The sequence below is a fragment of the Dipodomys spectabilis genome, unplaced genomic scaffold (assembly GCF_019054845.1).
Source record: "Dipodomys spectabilis isolate Male_0828 unplaced genomic scaffold, ASM1905484v1 ptg000262l, whole genome shotgun sequence".
NCBI lineage: Eukaryota > Metazoa > Chordata > Mammalia > Rodentia > Heteromyidae > Dipodomys > Dipodomys spectabilis.
The window spans coordinates 1,661,070-1,682,144 of NW_024870939.1; the positions used below are offsets into that span (position 1 = coordinate 1,661,070).

Genomic DNA, 21,075 nt, shown 5'->3' on the forward strand with positions numbered 1-21,075 from the left:
GGAGTTAAAGAACAAATAAGCAAACAACTGCTAATTCAAAGAAAGGAGTCCCCAGGGGCAAGTAGGCACTGTGTCAGATTTCCAATAATGTGTGTTATTTGTTTGGAGAAATTTAAGCACTTACTATACTATATTGAAACTGCAGCTATAAACCACCATGAAAATATTGCTGAACAGTGGTGTGGACCTCTTTAATTGGTATACTCTGCAACCTGCAGCATGTCATACATATACGATGGAACATGCTAACACCAACTTGCATGCTCAAATTTGCTATCCTGGAAGAAGTAAAATTTTCACGTGGAATGATCTTACCCCAATATTGATCAAAGCAAATATTTTCTTCCATTTTGCTGCTCTTCAATTTCATTCTCACCAAAATAAAATTGGAAAGCCAATCTAACCATAAAGAATTGTGATAAGAATAGAAAGTGTCATGGGATGTAAACTGGCTGTTTCCTGTTAGACCTAACATTCACTGGATTCCTTTTTGGTGTTAGAACTTGTGACCTTACTTAATGACAAAAGGAATACACAGAAAAAAAAAATTAAGATACTGCATCTCAAGTTTCAAGTAGAAAATAAAAGAGATAAAGTCAAGGCTTTGGATGTATAAATTGCAGAGAAGAGAGCAGCCAATATTAAAAGACTTCATAAAATGCATCTTAAATGATTTTTTTAAAAAAGAAAGATTTGAAAATGATGTGACAAGTTATTCTAATAAGGAAAATTATTAACAAGTTTCTGCAGCCAAAAATAAGCACAGTATTTTCAGAAACAATGAAGAGATATACTTGGCTGAAGTCACAACTTTATGTGAGGGAATGACAAGAAATGTATTTAATGTGGATAGAAGTTACACTTGAAGTAGTGGGAATCATTCAAACTTTGAGAACAGAGAGAACAACATAAAAATCAGTGTTCTAAGAATGCACATACGGAAATAAAGTGATCTAAGGAGAAATTGTCTTCTTCCTTAGAACTTTTTATGCTGACCACACTCCCTGACTTTTCCTCAGAGGTGATTTATTTTCCCTAATCTAATTTTGAGCAGGCTTCTCAGTCCCTTTGGTTTGAACTTCCCTAGAAAAGCCCTACTCCAAGACATCCGTACATCCTGCAGGAAGCTTCCTATGAAACTTTAAATTTTAGAGAAAAGCAATTCATTTGCAACAGAAAAAAGAGTATGGCCTTTGGAACCAGAGGCCTTGATTTGAATCATGCTTGCACAATATATTGTTGATGTGATTTTAAGCAACATTTTTTTCAACAAGTACCAAAACAAGAAGGATTATTTTACAGGTGGAAATAAAGGAGACTGGCATGAGAATGTATGAAAATGGATATATTTTCACTAGCATAATACTTTTTGTATGTGCCAGCACCGGGGCTTGAAGTCAAGGTTTGTGCTGTCACTTAGCATTTTAGCTTAAAGATAGACATCTACCATTTGAGTCATAGCTCTGCTTCTGGCTTTTTGTGTTTAACTGAAGAGTCTCACACACTTATATCTCTGGGCTAGCATTTAACTGCCATCCTCAAATCTCAGCCTCCTTAGTAGCTAGGATTACAGGTGTGAGCCACTGGTACATGTCTTCTCTAATATACTTTTTGAGGATAAGTAAACTTTAAATGAGAGCCAAGACCAACCAAAAATTTATACAATTTAAGAAAAACAAGAAATCATAACACCAACACTATTCTCTTATCACTCTTCATGAACTTTTTAAAACTAACCATAAACATGTGTTTACAGTTATTATACCCTTGGAATCACTTTGTTTATGATATTTTCATTTTGCTTCTTTCTTTCTTTGTCAGTTGAGGGGGCTTGAACTCTGGGCCAGTGCACTGTCCCTCAGCTCTTCAGCTCAAGGCAAGCGCTCTACCACTTGAGCCACAATGCCACTTCTGGTTTTCTGGTGGTTTATTGGAGATGAGTCTCACACTTTCCTGCCTGGGCTGGCTTTGAAGCACAATCCTCAGATCTCAGCCTCTTGAGTAGCTAGGATTACAGGCATGAACCAACAGCACCCAATCATTTTGCTTCTTTCATTGCAATTGCATAGGTATTTTGCAAGAAAATAAGTTCATCTTCAGAGTGACACAGATTACGGTGCATTGTACTCATAATCTCATTTATGGAATTGTAACTTCTTTGTACAACTTAATAAATTTGATATGAATTTTAACAAATAAGTAATATTTCAATTGAACAATATATAACTATTTACACACTGCTACAAAGTAAGGCTATACGTTATTTTCTCATATAAGAAATGTGACAATAACTATTTTGTCCTATAAGATTTATAGTGAGGGGATTATATAGTCCTTTAAATTATAAATTCTGCTTATTTACTACCTTCTCTCACCACGAAAACCATAATTAAAGATGAATGGGTCTTAATATTTGTAGTCAAATAATCTTTATTTACTAATTGGAAGAACAGTAGATAATTCAAAAGTCAGTACCATTAAAAAAAGGCAAATGATTGCTTACTAGGAAGATCTAGGAAAATGAAAAAGTTGTGGCTACTGATAATAGTAAGTTTCAATGGAAGGAAAGTGCTCATAGCTCAATGAACAAAGATCTGCAAATGAATTCAAAACTGCTAAAGGATTTAAGTGATTAAGGAAAACCCCAATACCATTCTAATAAAGAGCTAATTTGTTGTTAAATCTACACTAGGTAATGCAAATAAACCTATGTTAAAAGCATTTAACACTTAAAAATAGGAAATAGGAAACAGAAAATGATTTCTTGGTAAACATAGCTATCAGCAAATCTGTTAAATTTGGTTGTATCCTGAAAAGTCTTATACTTGGGGTCCCTTGGTCACAACTGAGCCTTCCCTAAATTTGTTCCAGAGAAAGACATAGGGAATAGGCTGACTTAGAAGGTGATTAGTGCCAGAAGAAACAATGTCGACAAAAGATATTCAATAAGGGAATTAAGATTAAGTTACAAATAGGCAAGCTACTTGCTAGTGTCCTTTCTATTACCTGATACACTTGCTACTTTATGAAGACATCATCATAGTTTATTTCCCTAGTGGGAGATGTTCTGGTCACTACTAAAAGTTTATATGCTGTTGGGGGGGAAAAAAAAGGAAAAAAATCCCACAAGAGAATGTTCTTATAATGTGATTTTGTTGTTGTTGTTGTTTCTTTTATGTGTTCTTCCCCCCTGGTATAAGCCCTGTTTTCACTGTATTTGATTCTGGTGCCCTGCAATTAATTTGGGGAGGGGAAGGGAAATAACAAAATGCTGAAATAAGGATACAGGATGACCCATTGTAACAATGAGACGTACAAGACAGTATGTTGAAAATGAACATTACACCTTTGTGGGAGGCGGGGAGGGGGGAGGAGGATTTGGGGAGGGAAGAGATGGTAGGGGAAAAATAAAGGAGAGTGTAACAATGCTCAATAGGAAACGGACTCATTACTTTGCTCATGTAACTGTAACCCTTCTGTACAGTATCTTTACAATAAAAGATATATATTAAGAAAAAATTAAGGAAAGAAAAGGCATTTAAATGATGACTTCCTAATATATAGCCTGAAGTTCCTCATGCACAGCTTTGAGGTAGTATAGACTGGTGGTACGGAATGTGGGCTTTGAAGTCATCTTATTAAAAAGATCCAATATATGTAGGTAAAATAGTAACTTTTGGGGGGGGGGGGGGTCGGTCATGGTGAGCTCAAGGTGAGTGCTCTACCTCTTAAGCCACAGTGCTACTTCTGGTTTTCTTAGTAGTTTACTGGAGATAAGAGTCTCATGGAGTTTCTTGCCCAGGCTGGCTTTGAACTGTGATCCTCAGATCTCAGCCTCCTGAGTAGCTAGAATTACAGGCATGAGTCACCAGCACCCAGTCTGTAAGTAACTTTTAACCCATTAGTAAATTTTCCACTTTATCATTCATCTGTTTATATATATATATATAAATATATGTATATATTATATATATATATATATATATATATATATATATATATATATAGACAGAACAAAAGAGAAAAAAGAAATAGAGCAAAAGATACTTCACATATTAACCTGGAACCTGATAAAAAAAAAATCTAAAGGTGGTAGCAAATACCCAAGGTAAAAAGACTATTAATTTTATTTTTGCCTTGGAAAAAACCACTTGAGACTGCAGTTTCCACATTTATCAAATGGAAAAAATGTTAACAGCCCATAGGTCTTAGAGGCTATTTTCATAAAAATCAAAAATGATGAAAATTTAAAACTTTGAGTATGACAAAGTGTTACAGATGGAAGGAATTTTTATAACAAAATTTCTGTTATTTGAAAAAATAATACTTTAAATTTGGAGAAATATAAGCAAATATGTAAGGGGAAAGAACAATTCAAATTTTAGCCCAAACAGTTCAGAACAGTAGTTGTGGTTTCTCTTTTTTAATAATTAGATAGCACTGGGTGCTGGTGGGTCACACCTATAATACTAGCTACCCAGCAATTTGAGATTTGAGTATCACAGTTCAAAGCCAAGTCAGTCAGGAAAGTCCATGAGACTCTTATCTCCAATTAACCAGCCAAAATCTGATGTGGAGCTGGGGTTCAAGTGGGAGAACTCTAGCCTTGAGCATAAAGGCTAAGGATATTACCCGGGACCAGTGTTCAAGCTATAGTAGTGGCACACACACTAGATTCCTAGAAAGGAGTTTTCAATCCTCAGGCTAAAATTCACTTTCTTTATTATTCAAAACAAATAAAATTCACAAAACCGTACTATGCACCCTTGAAGGAAAACTTCTGTACCATACAGAAATAGGAATGAACAATATAAGGTTCACAGTAAACAATTAATTATGATAGTACAGTGGAAAAACTTGGAAATCAAATAAGTCTTTCTAAATACTGGTATTATTTAAAATCTTTACATTTCTGAATCCTTTAGAAAACACATATCCTTCTTGAATTCATGTTCCCATTAGTAAAATGTAACAATATCACTTTCTAATTGGGATATTTTGAGTATTCATTCAATGAGATGACATATCATACCCAAAGCATCTGCAATATGGTAAATGCTTCTTGATTAATACCCTTCTTTTCCCTGAATCAAAGATGCAAGTGAATTACATAACTACCCAAGATAAAAATAAGCAAATGTCACATAAAAAGTATCCTTCTCAGGTTCAAAAAAAAAGCAAGATGTTTCATCTGGTTAGAACTAGAAAAGGCTTTATAGAAAATGGGTTGTTTGAAATGAGCCTCAAAGGCTATAGAAATTTTGAATACATATAGTTACTGGGCAGAAGCATACAAGTGGACAATTAAAGCATGCTAGAAAGACAGAATAGGAATAGGTAGACTATTACTTAAACTGAGAGAACTATGGTAAACAGAAAAGAAGGACAATAATACAGACAAAAAGGTAATTTGAGATCCAATTTTGGAAAGTCATTATATTTGCAGAGGAGACTTCATGCTTAATAGAAAATACTGACAATTTCACAGTACCAAAATCATTTGTAAGTGTGAGATGGAACAGTTCATAGAAGTAAATGGAATCATGAGAAAAATGTCAGATTTAGAAGAGATTTAGATGAGAAAAACTTTAGACACTTGTACGTAAAAAAATTAGTTTCCTTTAGAGATGGCCTGTAACCCAGTCAGTACAGGCAAAGATAGGGATCACTGTATTCTTAGACAAAGAAACTAAGAAAATTTCCACATTTAATCCACAAACCAACGTGGGTTATGAGAGCTCTTGCCCTGGGTCATACAAATTAATATTAACATCAGACAGAGAAAACAAACTCACAATTCTCTCTTCTATGTCTGTTACTTGAGACAGTTATTTCTTATCTCAAGTATTTCTGAAAGATAATTATCAGGATAGCAAAGATAATTTCTCAAAAATATGCTCTTATGCTGAGCATGCAAAATGAGTAAGTATGCATGCAATTGTAAATTATACAATTGGAGCCTGAGATAAATGCTTGTGGACTTACCTCATCTGTTGAATCAGAGGACATCATAACATTTTAAAATTCTTAAAACTGTGGAAAACCTTATTATACTTATTTCTTAGAGTCTCAGGGTAATTAATGAGACTCTAAACAGGTAATCCATCTTGGTCATCAAAAACTCAAGGGAAATATTTTCAATAATTTTCCCCCTGAACTATCGCTGTCTAATAATGAGTATAAACTAGGACAGTTTCTGCCCTCCTCCCTCCCCCCGCCACTGTATGATGCTGACCTATCCCCTTGGCCATGCTACAGCTGTAATGTGGTAACAAAATATCACTAAGAAATAGGAATTTTGACCTGGGCACTGGTAACTCATGCCTGTAATCCTAGCTAGCTGCTTAGGAGGCTGAGATTTGAGGATCTTGGTTTGAAGCCAGCCCAGTCAGAAAAGTCCCAACCAGACTCTTATCTCCAATTAACAACCCAAACATCAGAAGAGGTACTGTGTCTCAAAGTGATAAAGCGCCAACTTTAAGCAAAGGAACCCAAGGACAGTACCCAGGCCCTGAGTACAAGCACCATAACTGACAAAAAAGAAAGAAAAGAAACATGAATTTCACTAAGTCCTAGTGGCTCATGCCTGCAATCTTTGCAACTCAGGAGGCTGAGATCTGAGGATCACAGTTCAAAGCCTATCCAAGAAAAGTCCACAAGACCCTTATCTCAAGTAAATTACTTAGGAAAGACCAGAAGTGGTGCTGTGATTAGCCTTGAGCAAAAGAAGCTCAGGGACAGCACCCAGGCTCTGAGTTCAAGCCTCAGAACTAGTAGAGAAAAAGAAGGAGGAGGAGAAGGAGGAGGAGGGGGAGGAGGAGGAAGAGGAAAAGGAGGAAATAGGATTTTCAAAATGTAAGAGAAGTCTTTGCATTTTTCTTTTTAGTTCTCTACAATTACGTATTTCCTATCATTCAAACCCTTGTGACAGCCACTCCTGCTTGGGAATTTCAAATATGAAGAGAAGATATTCATAATAAATAAGAAACAAATGATCTGGGGTTATTCTCAGAAAAAAAAAATTCCTACTAATCTACTTTCTCTAGTAAGCACAAAGCAAACGTTAGCCACAGCTCTATCTTGACACTAAAGCACATCAATATTCTCTAGCACCCTTGGAGAATATAGGCACAGTGATGGATAAAGTAATAATTATCTGTGGAAATCCAGAAGATGCAGTTTTGGAAGTTACACATCTCATTCTATGATGTACAATGCTTTAGCAGTAACAGTTTGGGAAGTGTGGCATAAAGAATGAAAGATCTCTCTTTTAAACAAGAGAGGCATGGCATTTATGGAAACTTTACAAAGAGTTAGGCATTTCAATTATCCCTTACCTTGATTCTGTATGAACCATGGTAAAGAATTTCTGTAGTCTGAATAGCAAGAGCAATTCAATATACATTATGAGATTACAAAATATTTAGGTGTTAGTGATAGCATAGAATAAACAACCTCGGGGAAGGTGGCACTGCACAGGTGCAGAAAGCATGCACTCTGAATTAAACAAGCCAGATTCACATTAATGGTTCTAAATGACCTGGAGGTTAAAGGAAGGAGAATACAGTGTTGACTTGCTATTGTATAAACAACCACTGGAAGTGGCACTGTAGCTCAAGTGGCAGAGTACTAGCCTTGAGCTGAATAGCTGAGGGACAGCACTCAGGCCCAGAGTTCAAGCCCTATGACCAACAAAAAAATAAATAAAAATTAAAAAAAAAAAATAAAGAACCACTGAATTACCAAGAAGATACAAACAGTAACACTTTACAATTTCATATAGAGTTTTAATTTTTAAACAGAAAAAGCAGGCAGAGGTGGTGAAGGGGAAGAAGAAGAGAAAGAAGAGGAACAGGAGAAATAACGATGACAACATAGAGAACACCCATCTAGCATAGTCTAAACATTCAACTATTGTGTGTTTTTTCTTATGATTCTCTAATTCAAATCACTGCACAAGGCTAAGGGATATAGTTAGACTGTTACTCATAATTTTATTGCCAAAAATATTACATATATTTGTAAAATGTTTCTTCTATATATAAATTTAAATGGAAGAAATTAGTTTTCAAAGAGAAAAATTCTTAAGGATGTAATTTTTAAGTATCAGGCACCAGGATTAAAAAAGCAGCAAGTTTTTCATGACAGAAAAAACTTCTGAAACACAAATAAAAAGGAAAAGCTAAACTTACAAATAAATAAACACATTAAACCAGGAATTATATAGTTTTTGACTCTCATTATACATAAGCGATAATGTGTGTACATGTATATTAGAATTGTACAGATAATTTTGCAAATTGTTTTCCAATTTGAAATAATGAATATGTTTTAAATGAATATACATTTGCATTAATGAAATAATAAAATGGAGAGTGGAGGAAGAAAGCAGAGGAGAAGCTGGGGGCTAAACAAGCTCTTGCGTAGAAACTAGTTTTAGTGTTCCACTGAAAAGCCCAAGGCTAGAGAGGCACACCAAGTATAGTACAGGGAGTTTGCCCAGAGAGGAAAAACTCAGGCAGCTTGGTTAAGGAAGATTCTAGCACCCACTGGTGTCTGTGGTGGGGGCAGTGGCAGCTGCTTCTGCAGCCACCATTTCAACAGAGCCCAGGACAAAGGTGCCAGAGAGGGTGTGCAAGCAGATTCTATTCACCACCAGCAGAAACTGACAAGGAGCAGAAGTCTTCATCCTGCTGACCACAAACAGTGGCAGACAATAGATGGTCCAAAAACCAAGGGAAAGGCATAAGTACCACACACAACATCCTCATTCCTTTTCACAAAGCAGTGGTGGGAAGGTAGCCCTTTCTCTACCACCAAAGAAGAAGTCCATCTTTGATACTGACGAAGACATGGCCAAACAAGCTAGCCCTTCACTAAGGCCTCAGAAGAATAGGAGCCATTCAACAGGTCAAAGGACCCAGACCTGTGGGGCTCAGCTCCACCCTAGGAGAAAGTTACCCTTCCCAGAGGAAGCTCTGCCCTTGGAAGAGTGACTATCTTTACTGGGTAAACAGAGCCAGAGACTGCCCCACCCAACTGTAGCACAGGCAGCAGATCCAGTTGCTGGAGGGTAAAAGAAAAACAATTGGAAATTAGTAAACATAAATCCTGAGAATGGCTCCAGGCTGGGCTGTGTGAGTATCTCAGGAGCTAGCCCCTCTGGGAAAAGCTACTGATTGCTGATAGGCCTCAACCCTACCCAAAACCTAGCCCCCTCACAGCAACTCAAACTAGAGAAAATAGCCATTTCCCTCTTTTGTGCTACTCAAAGCAGATCACCCTCCCTCTGAACTATCCTGGGAGGAGTCCCTGTAAGGCACAGCTTCACTCTACCTGCTCAAACTGATTAAAGAAACCAGTTGAGCCACAGAAAAACCAGACACTCCAAACAAACCAGAGACTCCACCAACGGACTGGTTATGGACACAGGGGAAACACAAGATCTCTCTACCCCCCCAAAAAAATCGAAGAACTCTTTTTCTACCTAATTAAAAAAAAATTTTAATTGTTTTCTACTTTTTTCATCATTTTTAACTTCTTTTTTATTTTTTAATTCTCTTTTTACTCTTTCTCCTTTTGGTCCTTTTTGGGGTTTTTTGCTTTACTTAATTGCTGTTCTGTTCATCCCCAGACATATACCGTCTTATATTATTAGATCTTATTCTTAATTGCATGCATACTTAATTCAGATATTGATTACTTAATTCACAAACTCTCTGCCATAACTCCCTTAACCGTTGTATTACTTCTTTATACTTACATCATTTTTTAAGTTTCATTTTTCAATTTTTTATTTTTTCTTTTTCCTTTTTATCATTCTTCTTTCCTTCTACCCATTTCTGCTCTCTGAATTTAGGTCTTGGTTATATTCCCTTTCTCCCTTTCTCTCCCCACATTCCTCTAATCTTATTTTCACCTCACAATTCTCCCTAAATCTATTAATTTCTGGTCTGCAGACTCTTTCTTTGATTTTCTTAGTCCAATGATCCCTAGTTGTTTGTTGTTGAACTAGATTGTATCCATTGAACGAGATCGTACATGTATTCATCTTAACTGCATCAAACAATCTTTGCAACTACAGAACTCTGGTTGATGCTTGTCTGAAAGTAGTGTTCTAGCACAGAATTTGTTTTACTTTCATATCCAAATGGGCAGAACAAGCCAGAGAAACATAAGAAAAATGGCAAGTCCAGGTATCAACTCCCACTCATGATAATCAGGCAACAGAGCAGATAATGTATAATCCAGAGGAGAATTCCCAAAATGCTCTAAGAACACTACTCGTAAGCATGCTGAATGGAAAAACTAAAAGCCTACAAAGGACTCTGTGTGAGTTTTTAGGGAAATCTGTGTGATGGAGCTTAAGCAAAGATTTAATACAGGACTTTCAGGAGCATGAGGAGGCTAATCAAAGATTAATAGAGGAATTGCAAGAGAATAAACACAGATTAATAGAGGCATTCATGGAGTCTACAAACAGAAAGCTGCAGGAATCCATGGAGGCTATAAAGGCAATGCTGAATGAAGAACAACAGAAGCTAATGGAGTCCAATGAAACTATAACCAATCAACTAAAGTATCTGAGAATGAACACTGAAAAACAAATAAAGGAGGTAAAGAAGTCCATACAAGATCTAAAACAAAGATTCAACAAAGAATTTAAAGGCATTAAATCTGACCATTTAGAAGGAAAGGAAATAATCAAAGTAGAAAGTCTTGACAGTAGGTTAGACTATGATTGAAGACACCTTAGACACTAAAAAGAAAGAATAGACAAGTTTTCAAGACAAATCCAAGAAATATGATAGATCAATTCAACATTTAAAAGACACAATCAGAAGGCCTAATTTAAGGCTAATGGGTGTAGAGGAGAGCTTAGAGACGGAATTAAAGGTCTGGGAAAAGTATTTAAAAGGATCCTAGCAAAGAACTTCCCAAACATGCAAAAAACATAGGCCTATTCAGATCCAAGAAGCCTTTAGAACCCCAAATAGACCAAACCAAAACAGGACATCACACCATCACAGGATCCATTGAGAACAAGGAAAGGATCCATAAAGCTGTTAGGGAGAAAAGATCAATCACCTATAAAGGAAAACAAATCAGAATAACTTCAGATTTCTCAGCAGAGACAATAAAAGCAAGAAGAGCCTGGAATGATATATGCCACATCCTAAAGACAAACAACAATCAACCAAGAATACTGTACCCAGCTAAACTCTCATCCATAATGGAAAGCCAAATAAAAACCTTCCACCGCAAAGAAAAATTGAAACAATATATCTCCACCAAACCAGCCCTACAAAAGATATTTAAAGATGTTTTAAACATAATAAACCAAGAAGAGCACGATAAAGGCCAGGAAATAGCTTCCAAACAGAGAATCCAAGAACCAGGAAGAACCCAGTTGGCATAGCCCCCAAGAAGTTTGATAACATGGCAGAAACCACCAAACACCTCTCATTTCTAACTCTCAACATTAATGGACTTAACTCTCCAATTAAGCAACACAGATTGTCTAGTTGGATCAAAAAGCAAAATCCTTCTATCTGCTGCCTTCAAGAGATACACCTTCCCCACAAAAACAAACATATTCTGGAAGTGAAAGGGTAGAATAAAATCTACCAAGCAAACAGCCCCCATAAACAGGTGGGAGTTGCAATTCTAATATCAGATAAAATAGATTTCAAATTAAAATTAGTGAGAAGAGATAAAGAAGGCTGCTACATACTAATTAAGAGATCTCTCCTTCAGGAGGATATTACATTTCTAAATATCTATTCACTAAACAATGGAGAAGAAACACTACTTTCACCAAGAAACACTGCTTTCTCTCAGATTTCACATACCTCCAAAGACATTAATTGTTGGGAACTTGAACACACCACTATCCCCACTACATAGATCAACTCGACAAAAACTCAACATAAAAACTGCAGATCTAAACAACTGCATAGATCAACTAGATTTAACAGACATCTACTGAATATTTCACTCAGCAGCATCAGAATACATGTTCTTCTCAGCAGCACAAGGAACATTCTCCAAAATAGACCATATTTTAGGTCACAAAGCAAACTTGTCAAATTCAGAAACATTGAAGTTATGCCCTGCATTCTCTCTGACCACAAGGGAATAAAATTAGAACTAAACACCAAAAGCCACCAAAGAAAGTCCTATAACAGGGGCTGGGAAGGTGGCTCAGTGGTAGAGCGCTTGCCTTGCATGCTCGAGGCCCTGGGTTCGATTCCACAGCACCACATAAGCAAAAAAAAAAAAAAAAAAAGCCAGAAGTGGCGCTGTGGCTCAAGTGGTAGAGCGCTAGCCTTGAGCTGAAGAGCTGAGGGATAGTGCCCAGGCCCAGAGTTTAGGCCCCCACAACCGGACCCAAAAAAAAAAAAAAAAAAAAAAAAGAAAGTCCTATAATACAAGAAGGAGGCTGAACAACACACTGTTAAATCATCAAGTGGGTCATGGAACAAATTAGAAAGGAAATTCAAATGTTCATGCTATTCAACAAAAATGAACACATAAATTACCAGCTCCTCTGGGACACAGAAAAGGCAGTATTCAGAGGCAAGTTTATAGCTCTGAGTTCCTACCTCAACAAATTGGAGAGATCTGGAACCAACAATTTAATGAGACATCTAAACCTCCTTGAAACAGAGCAGCAAGCTAAACCCCAATCCAGTAGACGGAAGGAAATAATTAAAATTAAATCAGAATTAAATGAATTAGAATCCAAAAAAAAAAAAAGAAAAACAAATCAACAAAACAAAGAGTTGGTTCTTCAAAAAAACTTAACAAAATTGATAGACCCTTAACAAATCTTATCAGAAAAAGAACACACCCAAATAAAGAAACTCATAGATGAGAATGGAAACATCACCACAGAAACTACCAACATTTAGAACATTATAAGGCAATACTTCTCAAATATTTATGCTAATAAGTTTGAGAATCTGGAAGAAATGGACGATTTCCTAGCAAATACTGACATGCCAAAACTAAACCAAGATGAGTTAAATCAACTTAACAGACCCATATCAAGCATCGAAACAGAAACAGCAATAAGAGGAAGTGGCGGGGCTGGGAAGGTGGCTCAGTGGTAGAGCACTTGCCTTGCATGCTCGAGGCCCTGGGTTCGATTCCTCAGCACCACATAAGCAAAAGAAAAAAGCCAGAAGTGGCACTGTGGCTCAAGCAGTAGAGCGCTAGCCTTGAGCTGATGAGCTGAGGGACAGCGCCCAGGCCCAGAGTTCAAGGCTCACAACCGACCAAAACAAAACAAAACACAACACAACAAAGAAAGGTCTATTTAGAAACAAAAATAAGAGACTTCCCATGTAGAAAAGGCCAGGACCCAATAGATTTACAGTAGAATTCTACAAGGCCTTCAAAGCAGAACTCACACCAATACTCCTCCAACTCTTCAATGAAATTGAAAGAGAAAGTTCACTACTGAACTCTTTCTGTGAAGCCATCGTGACCCTCATCCCAAAACCAGGCAGGAACTCATCAAAGAAAGAGAACTATAGACCCATTTCTTTGATGAACATGGATGCAAAACTTCTCAACAAAATTTTGGCCAATCGACTTCGACAATTCATCCAAACAGGGGTTATTATTCAACATGTCAGTTGATTTTGATTAATATCTTGAAATTGAATATTACTCCTTTCATCCTTCTCCCCTATAACTTGTTTTTTGTTTGTTTGTTTTGTTCTTTTTGTGTTTTTTATACCATGCTTAGGCTTGAGCGCAGGGTCCTGTACTCTCATTTACCTTTTGCTGCCCAAGGCTACTGTTCTACTACTTGAGCCATCCCTCCACTTCCTATTACTTGTCAATTATACAGTTAGCTATTTTTGTGCCTACTCAAACTTTGTGGTAATTTAAGTCCAGAGTCCTGGGTTCTTTCTTGTACCCATCCCACAAGAGAAGGCAGTCACAGAAGGCCACCTATTTTTACAAAATGTCTAAAATAGACAAATAAGTAGAAAATGGAAGTAGCTTAGTTGTTGTCCAGGTGGAATAAGAGAAACAGCTGAGAAATGGGAAATGATTACTAATGAGAATGCTGTCCCATGACTTTAATCCCCTTCAGTTTATATTGTACCCCTAAGTCCTGTGGGTATTAAAATAGTAATTGCTGGGCCTTGTCATACAAATAGTGACCATGGATTAGCAAAGCCATCAATGCATTTCTTTAATATTTCTCCTTTGATTACTAATTTTTATTCTAAACTATGAAGTCTTTTCCTCTCTCAGACTATAAAACCTATGTCAAGACCAACTACCAGCTGACTATTAAAAGAGAATTTTATTCTTGATCAAGAATAAGAAAAATGGGGCCAATCGACTTCAACAATTCATCCAAAAAATCATAAACCACGAACAAACAGGATTCATTTCAGGGATGCAAAGTGGGTTCAATATACGTAAATCAATTAATATAATTCATCACATCAATAAGAACAAGTATAAGAACCACATGGTTATCTCAATAGATGCAGAAAAAACATTTCACAAGATCCAACACCCCTTTATGATGAAGGCTCTAGAAAAACTAGGAATCCATGGAACATTCCTCAATACAATAAAGGCTGTATATGACAAACCTACAGCCACCATTATACTTAATGGAGAAAAACTAAAGCTGTTTCCTCTTAACTCAGGAATGAGATAAGGATGTTCACGCCACTTCTCTTCACTTTAGTATTAGAACACCTAGCTACAACAATAAGACAAGATGCAAATGTAAAGGGGATCCAAATAGGGAAAGATGAAGGAAAACTCTCCCTCTTTGCAGATGACATGATCTTGTATTTAAAGAATCACACAGACTCCACTCCCAAATTACTCACACTGATTCAAAACTTTGGCAAAATAGCAGGGTATAAAATTAACCCTCAAAATTCAATGGCTATTTTGTTTACCAACAATGAGAAGAGTGTGGCTGAAATCAGAACAGCAACTCCTTTTGCAATAACCCCACAAAAAATAAAATACCTAAGAATTAACTAAAGAAGTGAAGGACCTCTATGATAAAAATTTTAAACATCTGAAAATGGAAATTAAAGCAGAACTAAGGAAGTGGAAAAACCTCCCATGCTCCTGGATTGGGAGGATCAACATCATGAAAATGGCAATACTTCCCAAGGCTATCTACAAAGTCAATGCGATACCTATCAATATTCCAACCTCATTCATTGACAAAATAGAAGCAATCCCAAAATTCATATGAAACAATAAAGGACCTCAAATAACAAAAAAAAATCCTTAGCAGAAATATAAGGAATATCAAATACCAAATTTCAAACTCTACTACAAAGCTATAGTAATCAAAACAACTTGGTACTGGCACAAGAACAGACCTCAGGACCAATGGAATAGAACTGAAGATCCAGAAATGAACCCACAAACCAACAGCCATCTAATCCTCGATAAGGGAGCTAAAAAAATAGAATGGAAGAAAGACAGCCTCTTCAGTAAATGGTGCTGGCACAATTGGTTAAACATCTGTAGAAAACTTGTAGATCCTTATATATCACCCTTTACCAGAATCAACTGCAAATGAAAAAAAGACCTCCAAATCAAAGCAGACACCCTGAAAAAAAATTACAGGAAGGAACAGGGGAAACTCTAGGGCTCCCTGGCACAGGCTAAAATTTTCTTAATAAAGACACAGAAACACAACAAATCAAAGAAAGGTTGGACAAATGGGATTGCATGAAATTGCAGCACTTCTGCATGGCAAAGGACATAGCTAGCACAATCAATAGAAAACCAACAAATTGAGAGAAGATCTTCACTAGCCATGCAACAGACAAGGACCTCATATCTAAAGTATACTTAGAACTCAAAAAATTAAATCCCCCAACAACCAATCTTCAAAGAAACAACCGCCAGATTAAAAAGTGGGCTAAACGACTTAAAGAGATACTTCTCTGAAGGAAATAAGAATGGCCAATAGACACATGAAGAAATGGTCAACTTCTCTAGCCCTAAAAGAAATGCAAAACAAAACAACAATGAGATTCTACCTCACCCCAGTTAGAATGGCTATAATCAAGAAATCTAATAACAACAGGAGGGGATGTGCCAAAAGGAAAACCCTATTACATGGTTGGTGGGAGTGTATACTTGATCAACCACTTTTGAAGGCAGGTATAGAGGTTCCTCAAAAGACTACACATAGAACTCCCCTATGACCCAGCAATCCCACTTTAGGGCATTTACCCAAACGATCACAAACAAGGCCATATAAAAGCTACCAGCACAACTATGTTCATTGCAACATTATTTACCATAGCTAAGATATGGAACCAACCCAGATGCCCCTCAGTAGATTAATGGATCAAGAAAATGTGGTACATATATATACAATGGAATTCTATGCCTTCATCAGAAAGAATGACATCGCCCCATTTGTTAGGAAATAGAAAGACTTGGAAAAAATTATATTAAGTGAAGTAAGCCAGGCCCAAAGAAACATAGGTCCCATGCTTTCCCTTATGTGCAATAACTAGTATATGTCTAGGACAAGCAGAAAAGGTCAAAACCTATGTACATTTGACCATATAAGATGATGCTAAGTGAAATCAACCCCAAGATAGGGAAACAAAAGGTGATAACTTTGTTGCTGTTGTTTTTAATGTTATAATGTAGTGTGTGATTTTTTTTTTGTTTCTTTTGTATGTTCTTCTCTCATGGTATAATCCCTATTTTCACTGTATTTGATTCTGGTGCCCTGCAACTTGTATATACATTTTTCTAATTTAGGGAGGGGAAGGGAAATAACAAAATGCTGAAAGAAGGATACAGGTTGACCCACTGTAACAATGAGATGTATAAGACACTATGTTGAAAACAAACTTTACAGCTTTGGGGTGGGGGCAGGGGGAAGGGGCAAGGGAGAAGTTGGGGAGGTTGGAAGGGAAGGGATGGTAGGAGAAAAACAAAGGATGGGTAACAATGCTCAATAGGAAATGTACTCATTACCTTACTCATGTAACTGTAACACCTTTGTACAGTATCTTTACTATAAGAAATAATGAAATCAAATTTTATGACTATTTAAAATAGTTGACTGACATAACTGCTATTCTACTCTTAATTTATATTAATTCTTCACTATAAAAAATGTAACATTTTACTAATCATAATTCTATATGAATTTTATAACAGAGCTATGGTGATTTCATTGTTAATATTTTAACCATGGAAATGCTATGGAAAAGGTAAGCATATTTTAAGAAGATTCTGAGACAGTGCAAAAACAAAGGCCATCTACCATCGTGTATCAGAATATCTATCACCAGAAATTTTTTGTGCATATTGAAAGCTATCACTGTCAAGGGATACTCAGACAGGGAGTTGGACACCATGGCTTTTCAAGAAGCAACATTTACCTGTTTAGGCACAGATTCAGCAGATTCTTGTCCAATCCACTCAGCCTCAAAAACAAAGCAGATTTGCCCTATATACCCTTAAAGCAGAAAGCAAATTTTATCCCAGATATGACTACATACTATTCCATTGACTAGCTCCTTCTCAGTGTTACATTTCCTTTGCATAGGTTTAGTTCTTTAAGTTCCAGTTTCCTGCCACGTACTTTCCTCCCCCTAGTACATCACTTTACTTCAAATTAGATTCAACATACAAATTCTAGACAAATATTCAGACTATAGACAGAGCTGAAAGTTCTAGAGAAAGTGGTAAAAAGACACTAGCAATTTATTTTTTTCCACGTCTTTTTAAAAAAAAAAACTATTGGTAATTTCTGATCTGAGTAGTGCTGATTTCTTCTCAAAACATTTGCACAGAGGATAGGAATGTGGCTTAGTGGTAAAGTGCTTGCCTAGCATGCAGGAAGCCCTGGGTTGATTCATCAGTACCACATAAACAAAAAAGCTGGAAGTAGCACTGTGGCTCAAGTGGCAGAATGTTAGTCTTAAGCAAAAGAAGCTCAGGGACAATGCCCAGGCTCAGTGTCCAAGCCCTAGATCCAGTAAAACCAACAACAAGAACAACAACAAAAACCCAAAGAAAAAAATTGTACAATTCTAAAAGATGCTAAATAGCTGATATTTCTTAGAAAACAAAATTCTACAGTCCTTGTTGGTATGGAAGAGTTGATGACACCTTAGACTCCTACAAACACCCTGAAAAAAACATCTGGCCATAGGGATACCCCCAATACACTATGACTGCAACCCAAGCCTGACCCAGATCAGGCCATGATGGGACTAAGGTACTTAGAAACTCAAACCACAGTCAGCTACTTATTCTTCTTGCTCAGTAAAAGATACCCCATTACTGGTAGAAGATAAATATCCCGAGGAATTTCTACGCATTTTAAAGACAATGTCTATCAACAAAAAAATCAATAAGAAGAGACAAAATTATATGACTGGAAAAAAGTCATGAAACAAAACCACCAATAGGTAGGTAAACAATAAATGTCAATAAATGATGACTTCCAATAAATGGTGACTTTAAATGACTGTTACTAATATGCTCAAATAAAATAGAGACAAATTAAAAATGAAGAGTTCCAGCCAAGAATTTCAACTTGCAATCCCAGATATTCAGGAAGATGGGAATGGTGCCACAAATGGATCACCCTGACTACATAAGAGGCACAAATAGGAAAGTTGAGGATCAGGCAGGCTCAGACAAAAAAAATGAGAACCTACCAAAAAATAATTAAGGCATAAAACAACTCAGGGTGTGGCTCAAATGGTAGAGCCCCTCCTAGCAAGTACAAGGCCCTAATTGAGAGAGAGAAAGAGACCGAGACCGAGACCTAAGAACTAAATATCTCCAACCTGAAGTTCTAACTAATAGATCTCTTTCATTTTCCTACCAAGGCATTCATTATGTCTTTTTTTTTTGGGGGGGGGGGTCCAGTCGTGGGGCCTGAACTCTGGGCCTGGGCACTGTCCCTCAGCTCTTCAGCTCAAGGCTAGCGCTCCACCACTTGAGCCACAGCGCCACTTCAGGCTTTTTTCTTTTTGCTTATGTGGTGCTGAGGAATCGAACCCAGGGCCTCAGGCATGCAAGGCAAGCACTCCACCACAGAGCCACCTTCCCAGCCCCTCATAATGTCTTTATACTAATTTCCTTGAAGCTAATAGAAGACACAATGGTAGGGACCACAATAAAAAGAAACAAAATGCAAAAGTTAATAAAAATGATAAAAAAAATTATTCTAGATGTCAGTACTGATAAATGGAGAATGAGATTTTATAAACTAAAGACTTCAGGCAGGCACCGGTGGCTCGCACCTGTAACCCTAGCTACTCAGAAGACTGAGATCTGAGGATAACGATTCAAAGCCAGCCCAGGCAGGAAAAGTCTGTGAGACTCTTATCTCCAATAAACCACTAGAAAACTGGAACTGGCACTGTGGCTCAAGTGATAGGATGCTCACCTTGAGCTGAAGGGAGCAAGACAGCGCCCAAGCCCAGAGTTCAAGCCCCATGACCTACAAAAACAAGAAACAAAACAAAAACAAAACCCAAAGAGTTGTCTGGTTATGTTTGCCAGAAGGTAACATTTTCACCAGGTTATAGTTCAACACATTTTTTTTTCCTCTCTTATTAAAGGGCAAAATAAGAGCAACTGTCACTTACAGGAAGGTGTGTGAATACAGCAAAGGTGCTGCGCAAGAAGGCAATGAGGTCTACTAGGTAATCACTTGCTTTGTTGTGTAAATCTCCTGTCATCCAGTCGTAGTCTGCTAGCTGTAGAAACTGATCAATCTTCTGATTTAAATTGGTATAAATCTCTTCTTCAGCTGCATGCCTAGCATCCTGTGAAATAATATGAAATTTGAAAAATCACATATACTTCCAGTATAAAAAGACAGAAGTCAGCCGGGTGCCAGTGGCTCATGCCTGGAATCCTAGCTACTCAGGAGACTGAGATCTGAGGATCGTGGTTCAAAGCCAGCCTGGGGAAGAAAGTCCGTGAAACTCTTATCTCTAATAAACCAGAAAACCAGAAGTGGCGCTGTAGCTCAAGTGGTAGAGTGCTAGCCTTGAGCTGAAGAGCTGAGGGACAGAGCTCAGGCCCAGCGTTCAATCCCCATGACCACCACCACCAACAACACACACACAAAAAAAAACCAAGACAGAAGTCTTAGCAACTTGGCATGAGCTCACATTTATATCCATTTAGTAACACAGTAGGAATACTGAATCATGTTTCCTTCCTTTTGACTAAAAGCATGCTGCAGTCATTTCTAGCTTTGTTTGGGGTTTTTTGCTTGTTTGTTTTCTCTGCAAGAAATCCTATTATTTTGTTGCACCTAATGGGACAACTAGCTTCACAACACTTAGTAATCTTTATCATTTTAACTTTATCTCTGTTCAAAACTAAGTTACTCTTGGAATCCTATTCCTTTTCTACTCTAGGAACTACATTCCTGCCAAAAACAAGTTCTCTATACCCTCTGCTTCCATCATACAGTTTAGAAGTATCCTCATGTATCCACTTAATCTTATCTCTTCTTGCTAGGTACTGTCATAGCTTTCTGGTTTCTTTATCATCAACTTTTCTGAAGGACTGATATATACTGAGGTTTCCTAAAATTGTGACTACACAACATCCATCCTGCAAGTTGCTAAGACAATAGCAGAGTCCCAAGATCAAAGGAGTTAATAACAGACACATGATAAACACCAGCATATTAAAGGCTCTAAGAAGTATTACTGGATTTATATTCCTAGGAAAAATATTTTTAGGACAAACAACATAGATGAGTTCATGCTCACCCATCATCAATAACTTGCTACAATATCCCACATTCATTTTTCAGTGTGTTCTTAATGTCTATTAAACATCCTCTACTTAAAATGGTGTCTTCCCATGGCCTTAATGATACAGTGTACTCCTGACTTTTCATCTACTTCTCTAGACTCAAGACTTCTCATTTATGCTGAATGATTTGTTATGCAAATAATGTAGCATTTAATGGGTCTATGAAAAATATATTCTCCTTCAAGCACCAGGTACTTGGCTGCTTATGGATACCTTTTGCCTCTAGAAAATTTAGAATGGAAA

General features: G+C 37.0%; 1 protein-coding gene across 3 annotated transcripts in view; it reads right to left on the reverse strand.

The window, feature by feature from the left end:
* Positions 1-21,075, reverse strand: part of Exoc6b (exocyst complex component 6B) — a 564,774-nt gene that overhangs the window by 235,077 nt on the left and 308,622 nt on the right. For all 3 annotated transcript variants that reach the window (XR_006150728.1, XM_042699684.1, XM_042699683.1), the window contains one exon: positions 19,644-19,823. Coding sequence is in view for 2 of the 3 variants with exons in the window: in XM_042699684.1 (XP_042555618.1) it covers positions 19,644-19,823 (180 nt within the window). In the remaining variant the exon portion in view is untranslated. The remainder of the gene's footprint in view (positions 1-19,643; positions 19,824-21,075) is intronic.